This window comes from Diachasma alloeum, unplaced genomic scaffold (assembly GCF_001412515.2).
Source record: "Diachasma alloeum isolate Michigan unplaced genomic scaffold, Dall2.0 Dall_scaffold_00381, whole genome shotgun sequence".
Classification (NCBI taxonomy): Eukaryota; Metazoa; Arthropoda; class Insecta; order Hymenoptera; family Braconidae; genus Diachasma; species Diachasma alloeum.
Window position 1 is genome coordinate 338424 of NW_021680520.1, and position 23227 is coordinate 361650.

Consider the following 23227-nt stretch of genomic DNA (forward strand, 5'->3'; position numbering starts at 1 on the left):
CCCCCCCTGAAAAAATAAACAAAAACAATAGAAAAAAATTAAGAGATGAGAAAAAAAATGAATTGAAGTAATCCATGAAAAAAATCAAACAGCTGAAAAAAATATATCCGTATCACTCTCATCACTGTCTGGCACATAATCTTGCATTTCCGTCGAATTAACACTCAATTTCTGTTAAACAAAATTTTCCAACGCAGAACGACTGATATCAACAAGATAGTTCATGTCGCGGTTTTCGGGCCCCATGACATAAAAGTATTATCTGATGAATGTGATTATAATCCTCGCCTTCGGCTCGGATTATAAAGCCCCATTCGCCAGATAATACTTTTATCGCCTAATGACATAATCTACTATTGCGATAGTGGTAGGGTATATTACTGTCTAGACCGGCAGTGGTGCTGTACGTCTTACTGCACTGTACCCAAGGAGCACAATTTCGATATCGAAATCGTGCTCCTTGGATACATGCAGCCTCATGAGCAGGGTTGGGTCGTTCACTGAAAATCGGAGTTTTCTACGGTACATAGTAGAAGCGACGGTCAAACGTCACGAGGGCCATACCTTGCAAGGATCAAACGTTATGAAGGTCATACCCAACAAGCGTCAAACGTCATGAGGGCCATATCTCCCAATGATCATGCTTCGCGAGGATCAAATATGGCACAGGCTATATCTCGCAAGGATCCTGCTTCGTAAGAGTCAAATGTCGCAATAGTCATACCCCACAAAGGCCCAACGTTGCAAGGTTCAGAGGTCGCAAGGGTTATACATCACGAGGATCATGTCTCCCGTTAGACCCTTGAAGATTTTCCTCCCTTTCCGTTTGCTTGACCCTCATAATCGTTGGGCCGTTGTGATTGTCTTTACTGCCCAGTCAGCCAACACTGTTGATGGGGTGATTATGAGGAAAAATAAAAAAGTGTATCATTGGCAAAGGGTTCTACCTGGACCCCCGCATACGCCTTTTGCATGTAGAATAGAGGTACTATCCTTCACAGGTTTTACTGCGCCCCATAAACTCCCGACCCTTATAATTAATCCTCTTACTACTGACGATGTACTGCCGACCTTTCGATGCTGTTGCTGTCGACGGTGGCACGACAGCAACCCATCGGTCCCTGTCGACGGTAGAACGTCAGTAGAGCGGATTTTGACTGCCTGGGTGTTTTTCCAGTTGTTGCTTGTTGTCATTTGACTTATGAGATTGTCCTCTGCCTACCTCTGTTGTTTAACCGTTGCAATGTTTGACTCTTGCGAGTTATAACCCTTGCGATGTTTGATCCTCGCGAGGTATGACCATTGCGATGTCTGACCCTTGTGAGGCATGATCCTTGCAACCCTGTCAATGGCGTTTCTCACAAGCCAGAACACCTGTGTTGTTCTCAATCACGCACACACGTGGTCAAAAAGATCTAAAACCTCCTTGGTAAATTACTTGTTTTTTTACATGTAGAAAACTTGGTAAAATACCCGTAGTATTTTACTTGCCCAACTCAGTTCATGAGCGATAACCAAATCGGCTCACTTCACGCAGCGGCTTTATCGGGACTAGGCCTGGTAAGTGAATTTACCGGGACTAAGTCCTCATGTAACGGGACAGTACAGATAATCGCCATCTATCGGCCCGAAAATAGACCCGTAATTGCCATTTATCGGGCCTCAATGACGAAAAGTATTCAACATAATACACTGGTACCTGAGTTTAAAACAGATAGAGATTTTGATACAAAAAGCTCATGACGGTATTGTGTAATTTGATAAGCAATGATGCTGTTCTCACCATTTTTCAATCTGATTAAGAAGGCATTGAAATATATTTTTCAAGCCTTGATTCAATTGCTGTCACTGATGCTTGTTTCAGTAATGATGAAAAACTCGATTTTCTCTTTCAAATCGCATAAACGATGTGCTGTAGCTCAACAACAAATTGTGCGACCCCCATCATATTCTGATGGAATCATGATGGTACTGTTATCAACTTTTTGTGCCATGACTAGTTCGATTTTGGTAAAAAAAATTTTGAGTGATCGTTGAAAAATTGATTTTTGTAAAAATATCAATTTTTTTGAATGTGTATGAAAAATTGAATTTTAATTGATGATGAAAAGTAATTAAATTTTACTGATCCTTTTTAAGAAAATTTCGGAAAAAATGAAGAAAAAAGACCACATATATACACGCATACATACATACGGACAAAAATCACATATTCGGACTTTTTAGACCATAATTAGTTACCCTAACACAAAAAATTGGAAACTTAAATTTGATTGAGTACAAACACGTATGACAAAATTCAATAGAAAACGTAGCAAGTTCGCTAGAAAATTCTATTGGAATTCTGTAGGAATTCTATGGGGTTTCTGCAGGATTTCTATTGGAATTCTATTGAAAAATTCGACTTGTTTTTTGCGCTGATGTGAATGCATATTTGATAGGAACGTCAATATATTTTGAATTTATGTTTTTCTCTTGAGATCTTGATTTTTTTTTCTTGAGAATTCAAATTTTTCTCTTGAGATTGTTTTAATTAGAATAATTGGGTACAATTTTTTTTCGCTGGATTTTGTTTTGTTTTGCATTACAGAATTCGAGTGGAAAAAACTTAAAAAATTGATGCTCAAGCATTCTTACAGAAAAAATCTCAAGAGAAAAATTTAAACAGAAATTCGAAATCTATTGACTTTTTCTTATCGAATATCCAATAAAATCAGCGCAAAAGACAAATAGAATTTTTCAATAGAATTCCAATACAAATTCTATAGAAACCCCGTAGCATTCCTACAGAATTCCAATAGAATTTTCTAGCGACTTCGCTAGATTTTCTATTGAATTTTTTCATACGTGTAATTAGGTGCTGAAAATACGAAATGACAATATTTTAAGCACGGAATTATATTGATGAGATGAACAACAGATTAATTGAATTATCATGTGAACTAACAAAAAATTGATAACAGTGCACGCACTTTTACCAAAGTATCAACATTGAATTCCAGAAAATCATACTCTAAAGTGATTCTAGAAGAAATTGAATTGTAATTATGATTAAATGCTTATTCAGTGAGCATAGGAATGAGAATATATAAGCAAATCATTTATTGTAATATGAACATTTAACAGCTGATAAATTGGGATCTATGATTCTCGTCGGTCGTTTTTTTTTGCAACAATTTTAAGAATGATTATAAACAATTAATTGAAAAAAGGAATATCAAATCTGACAGAAAAAAGAATGATTGTACATAATTAATGGACAGGAAAAAGGACATCAACAAGACATCATTGCCAGCAGCGAGAGTGGCGCTAGTAAAAGAAAAATCCTTAATGTTTCCATTCATATAGCTTATTCTTAAGACATATGGATAAGGAACAAAATTCCTAAAGCAATCTTTTTCGAAGATGAGTGAAATATTCTGATCTCCTCATAGATCTTGTGTAGCCAAGGGGTTTTATGATCTTTTTTTTTCATCTTTCAGAATGATTCCGAATTATTTGGAAGAACAATACGAGTAAACATAGCCAAGCCACAGAGGATAAAGGAGGGCTCATCGAAGCCAGTGTGGGCAGATGACATGTGGCTGCAGGAGCACGCCGGTGAAACCCTCAGCAAAGATGAAACGGGAAAATCCGAGATTCCAGCGACGATAAAAGAAAAACGTAATCCCCAGGTTTATTTCGATATAACCGTCGGTAAACATGAGCTAGGGAGGATTATCATGATGCTGAGAGCGGACATTGTCCCCCGAACTGCTGAGAATTTTCGGTGTTTATGTACTCACGAGAAGGGATATGGATATCAGGGGAGTACGTTTCATCGAGTCATTCCAGACTTTGTATCCTTGTTAAATTATCATTTTTTTATTAAGGGGAGATTACCATGAGTTTGAAACATTACGGATTATTAAGGATATCCAAGTACTTTGGCTATTTTTTTCTCCAGTGAAATGCTTTTCTACTGCAGTGGATTGCTTTTCAGTGGCAATTTTGTACGTTCGAAAATATTGATCTCTTCACGATCATATAGTCGGCCGTTTCGAGGCACTCAGATAGAAAAATAATTTTTTGCAAAAGATTGACACTGACCATAATTTGGATTGTGGGCATAGAATTTTTTTTCCAATTTTTTTCAAGATTTTTTCCACATTTTAATCTTTAAAATTTGAGTTACATTTATACTACTTTAATAACCTGTAACAAATCAATCGCATTGTTTCGCATGTTCAGTCGATTTTTCCATACAAAAAAGACATTATTTTGTTTGGGAGTCAAATATCGAAGAAAAGTCTGGTAATTGTTGTTTTTCCAAAAAATGTAGTTCATCTTGAAAATTGAGTACACTAGTGAGTACTCATGGAAAATAGAGGAAACATATGAAGATCCGCAGTCCAACAATATATAATGTCCAAAATTCATGGTAGTCTCCCTTTGAACTGAAACGACCAATCTATTTAATTTTTCATTCATTTGCACAGCCCATTTTTTACCTCCATGACCAGACCTAGCAAAACAGATATTTCCATAAAAAGAACACTTACACAAAATTACTTGAATGGCATTGAATGCCGGATAAATAATCTAGGTTTGTTGATAAAATACATCTTCGTTCATTTAGATGAAATGCCCTTAAAGAAAACGAAAGAAAAACTTTCTCATATCTGGTCCCTTGTTAGCCGCTTGTGTGAATATCTCTCTCTAATGACTAAAATTAATTAAAGAAGTTCAGTCTGATGGAACTAATTTGGTGGTATGGGCGTTATTAAAGTTCATTTTTCTAGAAGAATTTGTTCATTTTACGCATTGACATTACATAATTAATTTAACAAAATTTTCTAGCATAATTTTCGTATCCCCTATTGAATTACTATCGTCAGTTTTTTTTTCATTTCAAATAAAACTAGGAATCCCAATTTTATTTATCATTAATTACATAGTTAATTCTTTTACATCCTGTTGAATGTACAAGCTACGGAAGGTATGAAGAGAATTCTTAATTCCAAATGCCTTGGAATATATAAAAAATCTTTTGATGTTTCCCTTTAGCTTTGCCAATTCTTCAGATAAAGTAAAAGTAAAAAAAATCTGAAATGGAACAATTCTCTCAATCAATTTCTTCTAGAAGTTTTAAATATTTAACAAGGTTTCAAGAGTAATTTCAACAGACCGGAATCCTTAACAATAAAATCAGATGTGTCAAGGTGGAGATTTCACGAATCATAATGGCACTGGAGGTAAATCAATCTATGGACATAAATTCGAAGACGAGAATTTTGAATTGAAACACACAGGGCCTGGGATCCTCTCTATGGCCAATTCTGGACCAAACACCAATGGCTCACAATTTTTCTTGTGCACAGCGAGAACTGACTGGTTAGACAATAAACATGTGGTCTTTGGACACGTTCTCAGTGGACTGGACGTTGTGAAAAAAATAGAGAAGTTCGGTAGCAAAGCTGGGACACCGTCTCAAAAAATTGTCATTAGTACCTGTGGCGAATTGAATTAGAATGATTGTAATAAAAATTAAAACCTCTAAATTGTCAGATTTAATTTTCTCGTTGATATCAATTTTCATTCAGCTTTACGAGCTAGGCATTGTCTAATAATGTTAAATCCTGAGTGAAGTCGGATGAAGTTCTCGTAGAATATTTTTCAAAAGGGGAGAGATCATAAAAAAATATTCTCGTCCATTTTTTTAAAAACACTGTCGAAGTATTGGGAAAAAAGTTTTCCTATGTAACTTTCTTCGCCAAGTGGCCAGAATCCCTCGAGCCATCCAATGTGGCCACCTCGTACTGTCACCAGAAGAGCAACATTTTTAGATTTACTAGCTCCTTTCACCGGTATTCCTGGAAATAAAATTAATTTCTTATGATCTATATCTTTTAGCTTATTAACATTAGAATAACGACTGGGACGATTACGATTCCTGTGGCGCCGCTATTTGACATATGTTTTCTACACTGATTTTCCTCAAGAATACGGGAAAATGGAGAAAAAATTCTCTCTCAATTAGTTTTTGGGATATGAACGTTTCAATCCTTATTTTTCAAGATACGAACATTTCCAGAAAGCTTCTTATACTTGAGACACCAATTCATGTACTCACATTCCCACATTTGAATTCAATCGTTATATTTACAACCTCAAAACAACAAAACTCTATTTCAATGAAAATTTTTTTATTGGAGATTTTTGACTGATTTTTTTTCTGCCAGACACCAGGGTGTTTTCGTCTAGAAACTGTTTGACTATATCGGAGACTATCAATGACAGCAGCATGACTGTCTTCGTTTCTAAAAACCGTGAGAATGTTTAAGGTTTATAAGGTTCCCTAGAAAACACGATTTTTTTTGTCCCCATGTTTTTCATGGATCTTTAAAATAGTCCCCAGCTATTGAAAAAAAATCTAGCTGGACTACACACTTTGGGAGATAATAAATAATAAAATGCGGGCTTCTAACACGCGAGGCATAGGTCAAACGGGCGTTATGGGTCCCGCCGAACTCGTTTTTCCATCTTATGAGAAAAATGTTTTTAAAAAATTTATCCGTGACAGATTGATAAAATCCGAATACGGTGAATTTTTTGTAAAATTTGTAGTACGTTGTTTCTGCGACATTAACCTATAAAAAATGAGAATTTCATGAAAGCACTTCTTATTTGTCTCTGTTGTTATTTGATTCAAACAGATACTGGACCCATTTTTATATCTCATGTCTAGACGTTAAAGAATTTTATTCGAAGCAAATTATCGTTTTATCAATCAAACGAGAGTGATTATTTATGCAGCTTTTTCCATCAAAATTATCCCCTTCCACTGAGAAAAAAATATATTTTTGCCGAATATTCATTTACGTGAGAGTACTTATTTTTTCAATACCGTATTTCTCCAGCCGGTGCATTCCCAGGCAATCCTTATTAGGTTTCAATTATAACAATTATATTGCTCTAGAAGATGATTATATTAGTTATGATCTTGACTGATTCTCTCAATAATTGTCAACATTAAAAAATTAATTGAAATTCTTCCTTGTAGAAAATAAAAAATTTGGGAAAAATGAATAATCATTGGAGGAGTTAATCCAAGGTCAAGTGCAATATCATCTTCTAGAGCAACATGATTGTCATAATTGAAACATAATTAGGCTCGCCTGCGAATGACTCGATTGGAGAAATACGATTTTGAAAAAATGAATGCTTCTCTCAAATAAATGAATATTTGGAAAAAATATTTTTTTTTCTTAGTGTACACTGTTAAAAATTTTCGTCTGAATTTTCCGTGCCAAATTCTGAAAATTTTTATCGTGTTCAAGTTCCACTGAAATTTCAGGAAATCTTGTCATTGAAAATTCAGAATTTCGTGGAAACATCAAACAGAACTGTAAATTTCCGTTCCAGTCTCCCTGAAAATGCATAGAAAACCAGAAAATTCTGGTAAATATATTCGTGAATTTTCAGGACAGTGATACTGAATGCGATTTAGGGGGAAAAATCATGAAATTCAATGCAATTTGACACTGAATATTCATATTGTATTAGAAATTTGAATAAATTAAGGAATTCTCTTCTTTATGCTACCCAAAATTCTGGAATTTTACTAAATTTTCAGTGAAACTTGAAATTTCATGACTTTTTCCCCTAAATCACATTCAATGTCACTGTCCTCAAAATTGATAGTCAACTGTCCATGAAATTTCATTTTTTTCTAATAGGCTGTAGCCGCTAGAGTAGCCAAAGCAGAAGGGTCAACTTAGCGATCCAAGGGTTCATCATAAGTGTTTTGGGTTGTCTGAGTAACCCGTACGAACCCTCAAACGTCACATATTTATCGCAATTTTTCATCATTTTCCCGGAGAGGTAATACACCCAGAATGAAGAACTTGGAAGCGAATATGTAGTTTCTGTAGTGGGTATACACGTATGAAAAAATCGTATAGAATTTCGATAGGATTTTCGTATATAATATGCGGATATTTCTATACGGACATTTTTTATGCAAATTATTTCTATACGATTTCTATAGGTTTGATCCTATACGACCCACTGCCACATGTATAGAAACATTTCGTATGGAGTTGCGACATTTCTCTACGTTTTTCTCTGGAGCGTTTAGACATCTTTCGTACGAAAACAAAAATTTATGTATAGAAATAATTCGTATAAAAATTTCCGAATATTATATACGGAAATCCTATAGAATTTCTATACGCAATCCGTGTAGAAAATTTCTATACGATTTTTTCATACGTGTAGTCGCAGTAAAAGAAAACTAACTTGAGTTGTCGCGGAATATCTCATATTCACCTTCAAGTGGTTGCATCGGGTCATCTGCGGCACTCAGACACAAAACGGGAACTTCAATGAGGTGTAATTTCTTATGGAGTGATGCATTCTCGTAATAATCGTCTACATCCTTGTAACCAAAGTGTTTTGCAGTGAAATGTGAATCAAATTCTTTAATAGTTCTACTCTGAAAAACCAAAAAAAACTTTCAATACTTTCAATTTCCGACTTTTCTTTTCATTTTTACCTTCAACACTGTCTCGACGTTGATATCTGAGAACATTACATTGCTGGAAGACTCCATTCGTCTGATATTTCGGCACAGATTTTCAGCAAGATATCTATTCAACATTAAATTGAGATATGGTTTCTCGAAGCTCTTAACTGCTTCTACTATATTCCATGGTACGGAAACGATAAATGCTGCCTTCACTTTTTTCCTTGCAGCTGCACCGTGTTGAGCCAGATAATTCCCTAGAATTAATCTGGAACAAAAAATGGGATTCCAACCAGTGAAATAATTGTAGGTAGGTGAAAAAAGCACTCGATGCATAATTCGAAGGTCCCGAACTCAAACTCCGGTTTGGACTATAATTTTTTTAGTAAAAATTTTCTGGTTATTCATATTGAGAATAATCCCGGTTCCCGTCCTACCTCATCCAAATCCCATCCAATCATTTCCTATGACGTTACAAAAATGTGGAACGCTATATAAATTCGCTTCTTTAATGTAATACTTGGAAAAAAAATCTAGTTTTCAATCATCGAACTATTTTAAGCAGTTTGACATCAGAAGCCATACGGCTGAATGAATAAATGAATAAATGAATTTTGAATTTCATAAATTTTACTCTACTCTAGAGGCACGAAAAATTTATGAAATTCAAAATTCATTTATTCATGATCTATTGCGAATAAAGTAAAACGGATGCTTAACTTTATTCTTTGGAGCGTAGCGAGTATTAAAAAAAAAGCTAAAATCGTATGAAAACTACGTAGTGGGCCGGCTTAGCTTTGGGAAGCTAAGCAGCGCTGAGCATGGTCACTAGAAGGATTGGGTGGCCGTGAGGGAACACCTCTTTTTCGAAACCTGGAAGAAGCATTAGGAATTGATATACTGCTGGAAAAATGAAAATCCGTAAGAAACCGAAAGTTATACGGTAATGGAAAAGTTTTTCTAACTACGACGCAAGGAACATTTTGAAGGTAAAAACAGAAAAAAAGTTTTTCGTGGTTATACGGGGCAAAATCGATCGGGTCCACTATTATCCCTAGTCATTCCCATATTCAGTCATATGTCATAAACTGTTCAATGGGTCCAAAGGTCTAGTGAAGACTTAAATTTCACCGACGAGTATCCCCTTAAACGAGTATCCTCTTTTACGTGATTTTCATGGTACTTTTATTTCACGAAGAAGCATATCAAGATCGAAGTAAAGAGAAGAGCCGGGGCTTCCCCGATGAAGTTATGCCCCATAGAAGAGGCTATATATGACAGAGAATATGTCTGAAGAAGAATTGAGAAATAATTTCGGTCATACTTTCCCCTGCCACCCTGAACCAACTAGCTAGATGTAAACAGTCATGACAGTCATGAATTTTTCGGTGATTTTTTTGTCAATTTAGTAATGATTAGTATTTTCAATTACTTATTTCGATGTGAATACATTCTCGTATGCATATACAGGGTGTCCCATCTGAAAAGATGCGGCTAAATATCTCTGAAAGGGGTGGGTAACAAAAAAATGTTTGATACAAAAATTGTAGGCTTTCGAGGGGAACATCCGGTGTTGTCATTATTTTGAGCTTTCAAGCTCACGCTTGCAAGCTGCAAGCACAAAGTGCTTTTTTTTTCAAATGGCAACTGCATTTTTTACCTCAATCAAAACTTGTTCATCTTGATGAGTTTTTCAGAAACCTCATCATTCATTTAATTTCATCTCATTTTACTCGAAAAATGCCACAAAAACAAGTTCTGTGGTCGAATTCAAGATTCAAACATCCTTAGCGCATCTTGGTGTAATTGTTCCATTGATCTGTTTACACACCGGAATTATCAAATGTAAACAATAAACAAAACATTTCCCCACTCCTCCGAGGATTCTTTTATTCTAATCGGTGCCAATTCAACCCGAATCAAGTTAGTATCACTTGTTATTTTATTGACCACATCACGATGTATTCAGCCAATGAAATTGTCGATATTTTACTTATTTTGGGAGAGTGTAGGGGAGTGTATCGAGCCGCTGCTCGAACAGATCGAGAACGGTACTGCAATCGACTACATTATCCTACAGATTTAGTTATCCGGAGGATCGAAAGGAGTTGTAGAAGAGGGAAAATCCTTCGAGGACGACAACAAGTACAACAAGGTATTAATCCTGATGATCTCTGAGCTGTTGCAATATTAGCTTTGATTCACATGAATCCTCACGTCAGTTTAAGAGAAATTGAACGGGATTTAGGAGTACCACGGAGCACAGCACAAAGAATTTTGCGATCTGGCCGCTACCACCCGTATCACATAACTTTGACTGCATTGTCTGCGCAAGACAGGCAAAACCGTGTTGATTTTTGTAACTGGGCCTTGCAGAGACTGAATGAAGATCCACCTTTTTTACAGTACGTTCTATTCAGCAGCGAGGCAACGTTCCAGAGTACTGGATCGTTAAATCGACACAATTGTCATTATTGGTCAAGGGAAAATCCTCACTGGACGCAACACATTGATCATCAACAGCGTTAGAAAGTAAACGTGTGGTGCGGTGTGGTTGATAGGCAAATGATAGGCCTATATTTCTTCAATGATGCTGTCAACGGATAAAATTACCTGGAAACTCTTTTTATGGCATTTCTCGAGTAAAATGAAATGAAATTAAATGAATGACGAGGTTTCTGAAAACAACTTATCAAGATGAACAAGTTTCATTGGGGTAAAAAATGCGGTTGCCATTTGAAAAAAAAGCACTTTGTGCTTGCAGGTTGCAAGCGTGAGCTTGAAAGCTCAAAATAATGACAATATCGGATGTCCCCCTCGAAACCCTACAATTTTTGTATCGAACATTTTTTTGTTACCCGCCCCCCTTGAGAGATATTTAGCCGTATCTTTTCAGATGGGACCCCTGTATGTATCATGCAATCACGGGGCTATTTCTGAATTTCAATTCATATGACTACTAGTTAGATGGAAAGTGACGGTCAGATACTAAATTGGTCATAATGTTATATGACAAGAAATTGTCATATTCCAGTCTGTCTCATGACGGGCACTGACCTGTCACATGACGGGATGTCATATCATTTTTCTGGATCCCTAAATGTAACTAAGAATCGATGAAATTGTGAACACAATCGTCTCAGTGGTTTTTCTAGTTCAAAACCAGTAGTGAAGTGGTAAACGGAGATAAGTCGACTTATCTCCCAGTTGAGTTTTTGAGGAATATTTCCGAATCTAAGGGGTATAGCGAAATTTTCGTAATTACATGTTTGAGATTGATGCTAAAAATTTAGGCGGGTTGGGGAAAAGTGATTTGGAAAAGGTGTGAAAATTAACAACACGCGATTTACTAAAAACCCACTAGTGATGTACTTTATTTGTGGTGTAAACCACGCGTCTAGAAATTTTATAAGGGTACACTGTTCGTTGAATTGGAGAAACTATTGCTGTGTTTTAAACATACATTTGTTGTAGCACTCAATTGGCTCCACAAAAAGGTTATAACAAAAATTTTGCTATCTCTCTTAGATTCTGAGATGTTTATTGAAAATTGGTCAATAGTCAAAATTGACTTATCTTCTTTTACCACTTCGCTACTGAAACGAACAAGAGTGAACAAGATTCAGTAAAACTTATATATGGGAAAGTGTCCCAAGATCACATTGAATTATGAACATGAAATTGGTTTTGGAAAAGGACAAAAGTTCCATTCTACTACATTAAACATTTGGTCAACGATAAATTTGTCAATGAGTTCGATCACTAGGCGAGTTCAAACATAAGTGCGTTCATCTTGTAGTGGAAAAAACTAAGAATTTATACCGAGAAAATTCTTTAGTAATTCCATTGTATAAAAAAACCAAAATCGTTTACAAATAACTCATGGAGTTTGATTTTCTACACGAGTCTTCTGCAAGCATATTGACATTTCCCATGTCTGGAAGAATCTCGTCCATCCCTAATTGCGATTAATATAAAAAATTGAGTGACTGAAGATGTGTTTGTGAAGATATATCAATGGTTTTTCTTACTCAGATAACATTTTATCGTAATGAAATACTCATGAATCATGCCAGAGTAAATATTAGTTTATTACCCGCCCATTGATACTCCAGTGGCTCCGAGAGGAATACCTGGATTGGTTTTCTTGATATGGTCCACAACTTCGGTGAAATCATCATAATTAGCAGCACAGTACAGCCTTGGAGTCTGTGATTTTTTTAAATAAAAAAATTAAAATAGTTAAATTAGCTAGTTAAGTGAGGGAATGAGATAATTAAAATATTAAATCATTTTCAAAGGGACGCCTACGAGACAATTTTCCTACTCGAAGATATTTTTGAATAAAAAAAAACAATGAATACGAAAGTAGAGGAAAATTTCTTTAATCACCAACAGCTAGTTGCCGGGGCTAGTTCTCAGCCGGGTTTCGTATTCTTTATTCGCCGAAATAACAACATAAATCTTGCAAAATTTCTACCTATGAAAGGAGATATACACGGCATGAAGTTGTTTTATATCGAAATTAATCGCCATTGCCTGAACATGACTAATCTTCAGGCCAGGCATAACTTGTGGTTAGGTCCAGTAATGAGAGTCTCGATTAGGGTGACCGCGGTTGATGGGAAAATCCACAAGCGTGAATGAAAACCTAACTCTCAGTTACCCTAATCAAGACTTACTTCTCGATTAAAAAAGTGAATTTTTGTCATTTCGGTCGTAAGGCAGTGCTTTACGGATGCTACGCGTCGATAAATCGCCGTCTACAGCCGTTATGACAAAATAGCTATTTTCGTCACAAGGCCGAAAAAAAACTTTTCTGATGAGTGTGAGGGTTGCATACCGAGACGAAGCCGAGGAATGCAATCACACGAGTGACGAACATAATTTTTCATCACGCTGTGCGAAAAAGTAACTTTTTAGGCACCCTTCGCGTGCCTAAGACGTCCCTTTTCCACACATTGTGATTGAATCGCCTTCGGCTCATGCTATAAACATCCCACGAGCCAAAAAACTCTTTTCCGCACTCGTAACGAAATATACTATTTTGACAGTGCACGGACCAAAAAATTTAATAGAAAAACCTATCGAATTCGTTTGAAAATTCTATTGAATTCCTATTGAACTGTTCTATTAGTGTTTGACCGATTCTGTTGAAATGTTCAATAGAAAATATTCAGTAGAAAAAGTCAACAGAATTCAATTTTTCTATATAACTTATTCTATTGAGATATTTTCTATAGAATTTCGTCGGCTCAAATTATTCAAGTTTTTTCATTTGATTTTTTTGATGAGAAGAAAAGAAAAATAGAATGAAAGAAACTTAGAAAATTTGAGTCGAGCAAATTCTATAGAAAATATATAAAAAGAATAAGTTATATAGAAAAATCGAATTCTGTTGACTTTTTCTATTAAATGTTTTCTATTCAACATGTCAATAGAATCAGCCAAAAATTAATAGAAAGTTGAATAGAAATTCAATAGAATTTTCTAACGAATTCGATAGGTTTTTCTATTAATTTTTTTCGTGCGTGTGCTGCTACGTTTAGCTCGTGCCGAAAAAGTATATTAGAATACAAGTGGTGAAATTCCGTTTTCGACGGATGTGAAGTTTACAGGCCCAGCCGAAGACGAGGTCTGTACTCACATTTGTTGAAAATGGAATTTATCGCCGAGTGCTCTATACTGTTATGTGCCACCTCGTGCGGTAGTCGAGTTCCGAGCAGGCTGCCCGAAGCGCAGCGTGCTTTAATCTTGACTTATCGCACAGCGTGGCATAAAGTGCATTTTCGTTTACTTTTCATTTACGACTAAACGAATACTTCGCGTCGACTGCCACTAGGGTTTTCGACGAGTTTGAGGTTTAATTAAGGGCCAATACCAATCTCCGGACTGGGAAAAGTGAAGGTCACTGAGAAAAAAGTTTTTTCGTTTACTTGTAAACGAAACAGCTATCGTATCAGTCATTTTTAGAGTGCATTTTCACAATTTTATAAATATTTTTGATAGCCATCTCACCTTGAGCGGAACCCCACCCAGTCCCCGATTATTAGAAACAACACATCTGATTCCGACGTTCTTGGCCGCTGTGATAAGACACCTTATGTACTCAGTCTGGCTCGATCCTGTCAATCCAGGCAGGATAATGACAATCGGTGATGTGGGAGAGCAACCCTGATCTGCCCAATCCAGTGCAACCTCTCCTCCGTCTTTCAATGTCAGTATTTCCCTGCAAAGGAGTCAATATATTCCTGATAGAATGATTAAAGTTATGGAGTGTTGTCTGATGAATATCCTTGGAATGAAGAGGTTTAAGAATGTTTGTCAGACAACATTTTCTACAAGCCGGTGGCTTGGTGCAGCGGGTAAGTTCGTTGCCTCACATGCGAAAGGTTCCGAGTTCAAAACCCGGCCGGGTGGAATGGTGAGATCTAACCGTCTAAACTCTTGATCATCATCGCAACATACCCTAACCGGGTCGAAGCAATATAAAATAACGATAAAAAAAAAGAATTCTACAAGAAACTTTTAAGGTACTTTTAAACTATTTCAAAATAGTTTCCAAATTTGGTTTTCTCAGACCTCTGCAAGTTCAAGATATTTGTGAATGTTTTCATTCGAAATAATTTTTATGCTTTCGCCAAACATGAAAATTGAAGAAAAACTATTAAAACTTTGGTACTAACAAAATTTACGGTGAGGTATTAAAACATTTAATGGTTTTACTCTGTCAATTATTCAAGATGAACTAGGACTTTTTCATTGGGAAATAGAATTCATAATTTATCATCAACACCTATATCTCCAAAATCAACAACCCCAAAAACACCAACAGAGAAGAACTCATTATGTAAGCTCAAGAAGCGTTTCATCGACACATTCAGGATCGACACAGTTGCAGTGTTCACTGGCAACAAAATATATATCCTGATGTTCAACCTGGACGCCCCCGACGATCCCTCTCCCACCGAACCCTCCACAGGCAGAAGTATTTTAATTGAAAATGGCGGACATTAATTTCCTGTACTCCAACATAAACAGTTACAGGAACAAAAAGATGCTCATTAATAACTACGTCGAGTCCAACAATATCGATTGTGGCCTGTTCGTCGAAGCCAAAATCAACATGAACACCAACATCAAGTACAGAGATTGGTTCTCCATGGGTAAAATAGGTAACTCCATCAACGGTAAAACTAGGGGTGGAACGCTAGTTCAAATAAACCCACATCTACATCCAAAAAAACAAAATGCACCTGCCATCACCCAACCCCTGAATGAAATACTCCATTTCTCAATAGCATTCAGAGAGGACCCGCTTCACATCTTTGCGATATACTCACATCACACTACGAAACTCGAGAACTCACTGTTTATCATGGCAACGCGTTGCAAATACGCCCTGATCATAGGAGACTTCAACCCAGATAAGCAGAAGAATAGTCAAATCCAGGACTTTCTCTCCACCGGAAAATTCACACGAATCTACACAGACCCGACCTTCATCATGCCGCTCAACAAAGACACCACTCCTGACTTAGTCTTCTGTACCAAAAACATATTCAACAGAGTACACAGTGTGGAACTGGTCCCAAACCTGGGTGCAGATCATCTGGCAATTAAACTTTCAATTGCAACAGACCCGAACATTCCACCCATCGAGCTTCACCCTCCAACTTACAACTTCGCCAAAACGGATATGGATAAGGTCAACAATGAAATAGCAGAGTTCATCCAGGACCATACCGATATCAACGCCGAAAACATAACTGCTTTCAACGCTTTTCTCTCGGAAACAATTCTAAAACATACACCGACGTCCAAGTACAACTACTTCAACTACACACTGCCTCCGTTCATCATCCATCTTATCAAAACCAAAAGAAGGAAATACAGAGTATATCAAACATCTCAACTCGCCGGCAACCAACCAGTTTAGGAAAGCCGAAATTAATGCTCTCAACAAAAATATATACAAACTCTCCCAGGAGTTCAGATCTCATCAATGGCTGAAGGCTGGTAGGGAAATACAGCGCAAGCGGGGTAAGGAATATTGGTCCATTATTAAGAAACTCATCAGATACAGACCTGAAATGACTATCCCAGAAATTACATTCAATAAACAATCCCTCACCTCAGACGTTGACAAGGCAAATGCCTTTGCTACGTACTTTGAAGACACATACAAATACACCGAATCAGACACATTTGACGAACTTACCCATGACAATGTAAACGACTGGTTTTTCGACTTCAATTACCCCTCAGACTCTCCCCTCGACCTCCCCCCGACGATATTCCCCCCATCTCACCTGGCGAATATAAAAGAGCTCTCATGAATGGCAAAAACACGGCCCCAGGTCATGATAGCATACGCCGTGCTACTCTGAAAAACCTCTCAAGTTCAATCCACCTCCACACCCGTAAAATATTCAATTTCTGCATCCAAAATTCTCATTTCCCCCCCGAATGGAAAAAAGGTATCATCATTGTCCTTCCTAAAGTCAATAAGGATGTTCACCAAATTGACAGTTACAGGCCCATCACCCTCCTCCCATCCATAGGTAAAATGTTTGAAAAAATAATTAAAGAACACCTCAACACAGCAACAAAAATGACATCCCCATTTATCAATTCGGGTTCAGAGAAAAAAAATCTACCCTTCACCCCTTCACCATCCTCACCTCCAACATACATACTGCCAAGCACAACAACCTCAAAACCAATACACTATTCCTAGATGTCCAAAAGGCCTTTGACAGTGTCTGGCATAAAGGACTGCTCTTCAAGCTCAACAAATTAAACTGTCCCATATACCTGATTAAAATCGTCAAACAGTTCCTTTTCAATAGAAGACTGTCCATTAAAGTCAAGAACAGCCACTCTCAGGACTTCGCCCCCAACAAGGGGTCCCTCAAGATTCTCCCCTCTCGCCTCTCTTATATAACATCTTCTGCCACGACATCCTCGATAACCCCTTCTTAGTTCCAAACCCCAACAAATACCTTGTCCAGTTCGCTGATGACACGGCGCTAGTGGATCATGGCAAAACGTGGGACGCAGCGACCGAGAACCTCCAAAAGCTTGCTGACGAGATTCAGGTCTGGTTTGAAAAATGGCGACTCAAACTCAACCCCTCCAAATCCCAATATCTACAGTTCTACATTAACCTGCGAAAATCCAACTCCAGTATAACCCTCCAAAACACAGATCCTACCCTGCGCCCATACCCGATACCTCGGGGTAGAGGTGGACTACAACCTCAACTTCAAGTCCCACGCCAATATCATTAAAAAAAAGTGCATAGCAAGGAGTATGAAATTCCGTCGACTCACATACAAACATAAAGGTCTCAACACCCAACATGTCGTTAAAATATACAAAGCAATGTCGTCCAATACTGGACTATGCCCACCCTCTACTCCTCTCTGCTAGACCTGGAACCCAAAAGATAGTCGGCGTTGCCGAAAGAACCACCCTTCGTAAAATGACGAAGATCCGCCACCCAGACAATCCCCTCCACAACCCTTCCAACACCCTACTTTACGAACGTACCAGAATAGAACCTATCCTTGACAGACTCAAAAAACTGACAACGAATTTTGCCCTTAATAAACTGGACCATATTGTTGACCTTTGCCACAAGCGCAACCCCAATAGAAGATCCCGGTATAAATATCCCCCACAAACCCTGTTTGAGGACCTACAGGCCGCCAGAAGAGAAGAGTATGGCTCGAACTCCTGGGGAGGTCTAGCACATCTCCAAGGTCAAGACCAGTAGCAAAAGTCCTCTATTTCCTTCGCCTCTTCATCACCGTATCTCTTACAATGTATACCATTTCCGCCTCACTCACAAACCCTGTATCAATCATTATCTACTGTTCAAAACAAAACACTCATATCAACGTACTCAATTAATATTATATATGCAGTTTGAAAAAGAAATTATATGAAAAATGTATTCACTGGCTGAAGGCCGTCGGGCAATGGCCTGTTGCGAGCTTGCTCGCAACAAATTCCTTTAAAAATTAAAAAAAAAATAGAATTCATAATAAAGTTGGAGAACATTAAAACTATAAGGAATAATGTCGGCTAGCCGCACCCGATTCACTGAGAGGAAAAAAAATGTTCTTAAATAAGTTTTGTTTGAACCCAACAAATTGCAAGTTGAAAATAGCCAAGAATAAAAATCTCGCACTCAATGATTTAAAAAGTGTCTTGACATGGACAGTTTTTGTCGTAAAAGTAAATTGAGTTGTTTAAAAAAACTCAAATTAGATAAATTCTTCTGTGTTAGCAAGAAATATTATTTCGAGCACTACATATTTGTTATTCTACACCCAAGGGGTTGGTTACTCCTCAATCGGGTGGCTCAATGATTTTCAGAATTGGATGATTTCCTGCGATTCCTTGAATGATTTCTGTGATTTCTCAATAAGAATTGAAAATGATGATTTCTTTTAATTTCTCGTGATTCCCATGATTTCTAGTAGATTTTGATGATTTCTCGATTTCAAGAAACAAAAGAGTTTAGAAAGGCCTTATGGACGTGATAGTAAGAATCAAATGACATGTACATAAAAATGTCATGAAGGTCAGACGGGAACGTATGAGTGAACTCGAATAAAAATTTTGGGTTTCACATTCATCGATGATTTCTAATTATTTCGGAAATCACCTGATTTCTTTATGATTACCACTGATTTCTGACGACTTCCAGAAGTCCTTAGAACTCCCGACGGGAAATGTAAATCACTTGATTTCCACTGATATCTGGTGATTTCTTCCTTGATTTCCAATCGAATGCTCCAGTGATTTCCTAAGTGACCAGCCCGTCGCCACTATATGTGCTTTGCTCCCGAAAATGTTCATTTTGCAAAACAAGGGAAAGTAGTTTTTCATTGCGGCTGATCAATATAGAAACGAATTCTTAAATAGAAAAATAGTGATACGTTCGCAATCTTGTGACTTAGGAATAAAATATTTATTGATAAACGTCGATTTGCGAAAGATATTTTCGTCCTGAAAAGGTCCCATCTCACGTGAATTATCCACATCTTGACGCAAATATTTCGTTGTAGAAAGCGGAGCGATTATCCATGTTTGAAATTTTCGTATGTTTGAAAGAAACAATTTATATTTTGCTAATTTTCAACTTGCGTCGTTTTTTTATTCAAGCAAAATTTGTTTCAAAATATTTTTTCATGCAGAGAAACATATTAGAATTTTTGTAGTGAAATTCTGAGAAAAATTCTGGTGCTGCCCTATACTCGAGGCACAAAATCTCGCAAGGCATAGCAGGATACTCGAGTGGGGATGCCGGAATTCCGCTTTGATGAATGGGGACATAGAAATTCGCCTTAGACGGTTAAGGATGTACTACACCCTTTCGGCCAAAATTCACGTTTTTTTCATTTTTCTGGCGAATTATTGATCGGATTGACGCGAAATAATATACCGTTTTAGCGTTTTATCATTATTGACTGACTCACGAAGTTTCATGGTAGTGCAATCATTTTCCTGCATTTTTTCTAAAGTTTTGGGAATTTCCGAAAAGTTTTAGAAAAAACGCAGGAAAATGATTGCACGATCATGAAATTTCTTAAGTCATTAAGTAATAATAAAACGCAAAAACGGTATATTTTTTCACGTCAATCCGATCAACAATTTGCCAGAAAAAATTCAAAAAACGTGAATTTTGGCGAAAAGGGTGTAATACAATTTTTTATATAACTAGTGATAAATGACGTTTTTGACGGATTACAACCCTCGTCTTTGGCTCGAGTTTTAAACCTCATACTCGCCAAAAATGTTATTTACCGACTTGTTATATAGGTATGCGTATTTTTCCGGGTTGTACCGATGGGATTTTTTACTCGTGTGAAGTTGGCGTTCGAACCGAAGGCGAGGAGTGGCCAACCGCACGAGTAAAAAAATCCTATCGGAACAGCCTCGGAACAGGATTTTTTTGTAGTGATTTTCAAATTTCCGAATTAGGGAAGTATGTAACACCAATTCCCAGACGAGGAATCATGAGAAGCAGTACACAAATAGCTATTTTCATCACGCTGTGCGCAAAAGTAATTTTTAGGCACGCTTCACCTAAAAACGTCCCTTTTCCACACATTGTGATGAAAAATATCATTCGATACTCGTGGGAAAAGTATTTTTTGGTTCGTGGGAGGTTTATAGCACGAGCCGAAGGCGAAATATACTATTTCGTCACAAGGCCGAAATAGTATGTTTCGTGCAAACTCATATTCGCCAGAAAAGTTTTTTTATGCCGTATGTCGAATGATATTTCTTGTCATAACGGCTGTAAGCAGCGATTTGCGAACGCGTAACGTTCGACGAAAATACATATATAATATAGGCCAATTTAATATATTCTTCGAATATATATAAGATTAATATAAAATATATGTGAAACATATATAAATTTATATCTTATGTAACTTTTATATATAAATAAGGCCAATTCTGCATATAAAATATATAATTTTCAGAATATATATTTTGCCGTATGGGACACGAGTCTGAAAAGTTGTTTTCGACCGAGTGACGGACATAATTGGTTCGTCATATGAAATATTCGTAAATAGTACATTACATGCCCGAGCCTTGGAAAACAGATCACCGTCCCCCACGTGCAAGATTGCCTTCCGAGCCGAAGGCGAGGATGGCAAGCACGTGGGTGAGGGTGATATGTTTTCCATGGCGAGGTGTGTATATTAATTTTCGGCCTGATGAGGAAATATACTATTTACAATGTCCGTAAACGACGTTTAACGGACAGCGTTATGAAATAGTTATTTTCATTACAAGGTCCACAAAGAATTTTCTGACGAATGTGGTTTTGTCTATAATCACATTCGTCAGAAAATACTTTTGGACCGTGTGATGAATGCAATTTTTCGTCAGAAGGTCCAAAGTTTCGAGCGAAGCGAGGTTAGAATCGCGGTTTACCGGGTCTTCTCACGAAAAAGACCATTTCGATGACTTGCACTCATAGTTTTACAAAGGGGTGTAAAAGCTGTGGTTATCCACACCTCTCACGCCCCTTTGGCATCTGAACATTATGAGATTTTCCGTGTGTATTACTATGAGGTTCATACATGAAAAATAAATTCACCTCCGGTATTTGATGTGCGGTAAAAGCAATTTCCGTAAGATACTCGCCAAAACTGTTTGTGCTCTCGCCTCGTAGCACCAGAACGTCGGCCAGAATTTGCTCCGGATGATTGCCACATTCTCCTCAATGAACGTACGAAATGGGCCCTCGGCACAAATCAACTGCGGTGGCTGTAGCAGATAAGATCGTGCATCATCAATTACGCTCTCAATTTATCCATTAATTAAATTTGCAGTGGAGCGGAAACGACGATAAGTGAAACAATCACGAACAGATTATTTTGTGAATATCATGACCCAAGATTCTTGGTTCAAGACACTTTATCGAAAGCATTCTTTGTAGCTCTTGAAATTCTGTATAACAGGTTGTGACGATCATCTGTTATCAATTCGATAGTCCTCGATTGAATTCCATTATTCATAGTTTCTTTTCTAATTCCATGCTGGCATCGTAGAAAATTAAACTTTACCAATGAGCCCCACCTTATTTACACAATTGAGTACAGCTTATGTATCAACTCATTTGCTAGGAAAATATTCAGTTCCTATGGTTCTCACAATTTTCATTCGTACATTCGTCAACTTCATTCACTAAGAAATAACATATTAGTCCAATCTTCAAAAATTTTCACATTAACTGATAATGTTCAATGCTGTCTTTTTCGGAAGACCTTTTTCTTAGGGTGATTACCGTATCAATAGTAGATATGGGCTGTTGCACCAAACATCGTAGGCAAGTATCTGGCCGCAAAATTGTTGTCAATTTTGATTGTTTCTTTTGAATAATATATTTCAAAGACTCCTCGACAAGCAAAGATTTTGACTCGAAATCATTCGATCTAATTTATTAGGATCGACGTCCGGTGGTCGGGTTCATTTAATCGCATGGTTCGGCTTGCCGACTATACAGGCGGTCGTGGTTCGAATCTCAGCCGGGGTAGATTCTTTAAGGGGAAACGGAACCCCTGTGTTTCAATGAACTTTTAGAATTTTGTTTGCTCCTACAATTATTAATTTTTATCTATGAAACTACTTTATCGATTATCATTGCACTATTGAGTCAATGAAATCGTTTCATAAATAAAAAATAATAATTGCAGAAGACAGCACAATCCTAAGTTCATATAGTCACAGGGGTTCTGTTTCACCTTAAGGGGTAACGGAACCGGTCGCACGTAGATGTCAGGGGTCCCCCCTATCGGTATTGCAGATTCCCGTGGTTTTGTTGATTTTGTACGTGAAAAGTACAAAAGCCCATAAAATATAAATAAATGGATATAAATGAATAATAATGGTATGGAAATATTCTACATAATCTTCTGACTCGTAAAAGTACTTCCCTCTTACAATTGGTGCCCTGTAAAGGACATGTTACCTCCTGGATACCACCCAATTATCATAAACAAGTTTTTACGAAAATTACGCAACAAAAGTACGTTTTTGTACTCAAAATCTCTGTCTTGGATCTCACTCGATCGCTCTCTTCTCATGAAAATAGCCATCGGCTAAGAAAAATCTACAAAATAGTATATTACGTGCTAAGGCGGAGAAGTGCTGAATTCAACGCTGGTGGAGTACAGGCGCACGAGG

At 37.2% G+C, this 23227-nt stretch overlaps 2 protein-coding genes across 3 annotated transcripts in view; one reads left to right on the top strand and one right to left on the bottom strand.

Annotated features, from left to right (window-relative positions):
• LOC107041848 (peptidyl-prolyl cis-trans isomerase E) overlaps positions 1-5564 on the top strand; it is a 14938-nt gene extending 9374 nt beyond the window's left edge. Inside the window, exons 3-4 of the mRNA XM_015262623.2 lie at positions 3483-3839; positions 5192-5564. Of these exons, the coding sequence (XP_015118109.1) occupies positions 3483-3839; positions 5192-5509 (675 nt within the window). The 3' untranslated portion in view covers positions 5510-5564. The remainder of the gene's footprint in view (positions 1-3482; positions 3840-5191) is intronic.
• LOC107041846 (phospholipase ABHD3) overlaps positions 5527-23227 on the bottom strand; it is a 29972-nt gene continuing 12271 nt past the window's right edge. The window contains exons 2-7 of one of the 2 annotated variants that reach the window (XM_015262620.2): positions 21639-21808; positions 14525-14735; positions 12603-12715; positions 8537-8774; positions 8281-8476; positions 5527-5852 (exon numbers count right to left, since the gene is read on the bottom strand). In XM_015262620.2, the coding sequence (XP_015118106.1) occupies positions 5671-5852; positions 8281-8476; positions 8537-8774; positions 12603-12715; positions 14525-14735; positions 21639-21808 (1110 nt within the window). In that variant the 3' untranslated portion in view covers positions 5527-5670. The remainder of the gene's footprint in view (positions 5853-8280; positions 8477-8536; positions 8775-12602; positions 12716-14524; positions 14736-21638; positions 21809-23227) is intronic. The other variant, XM_015262621.2, reaches the window with a different exon arrangement.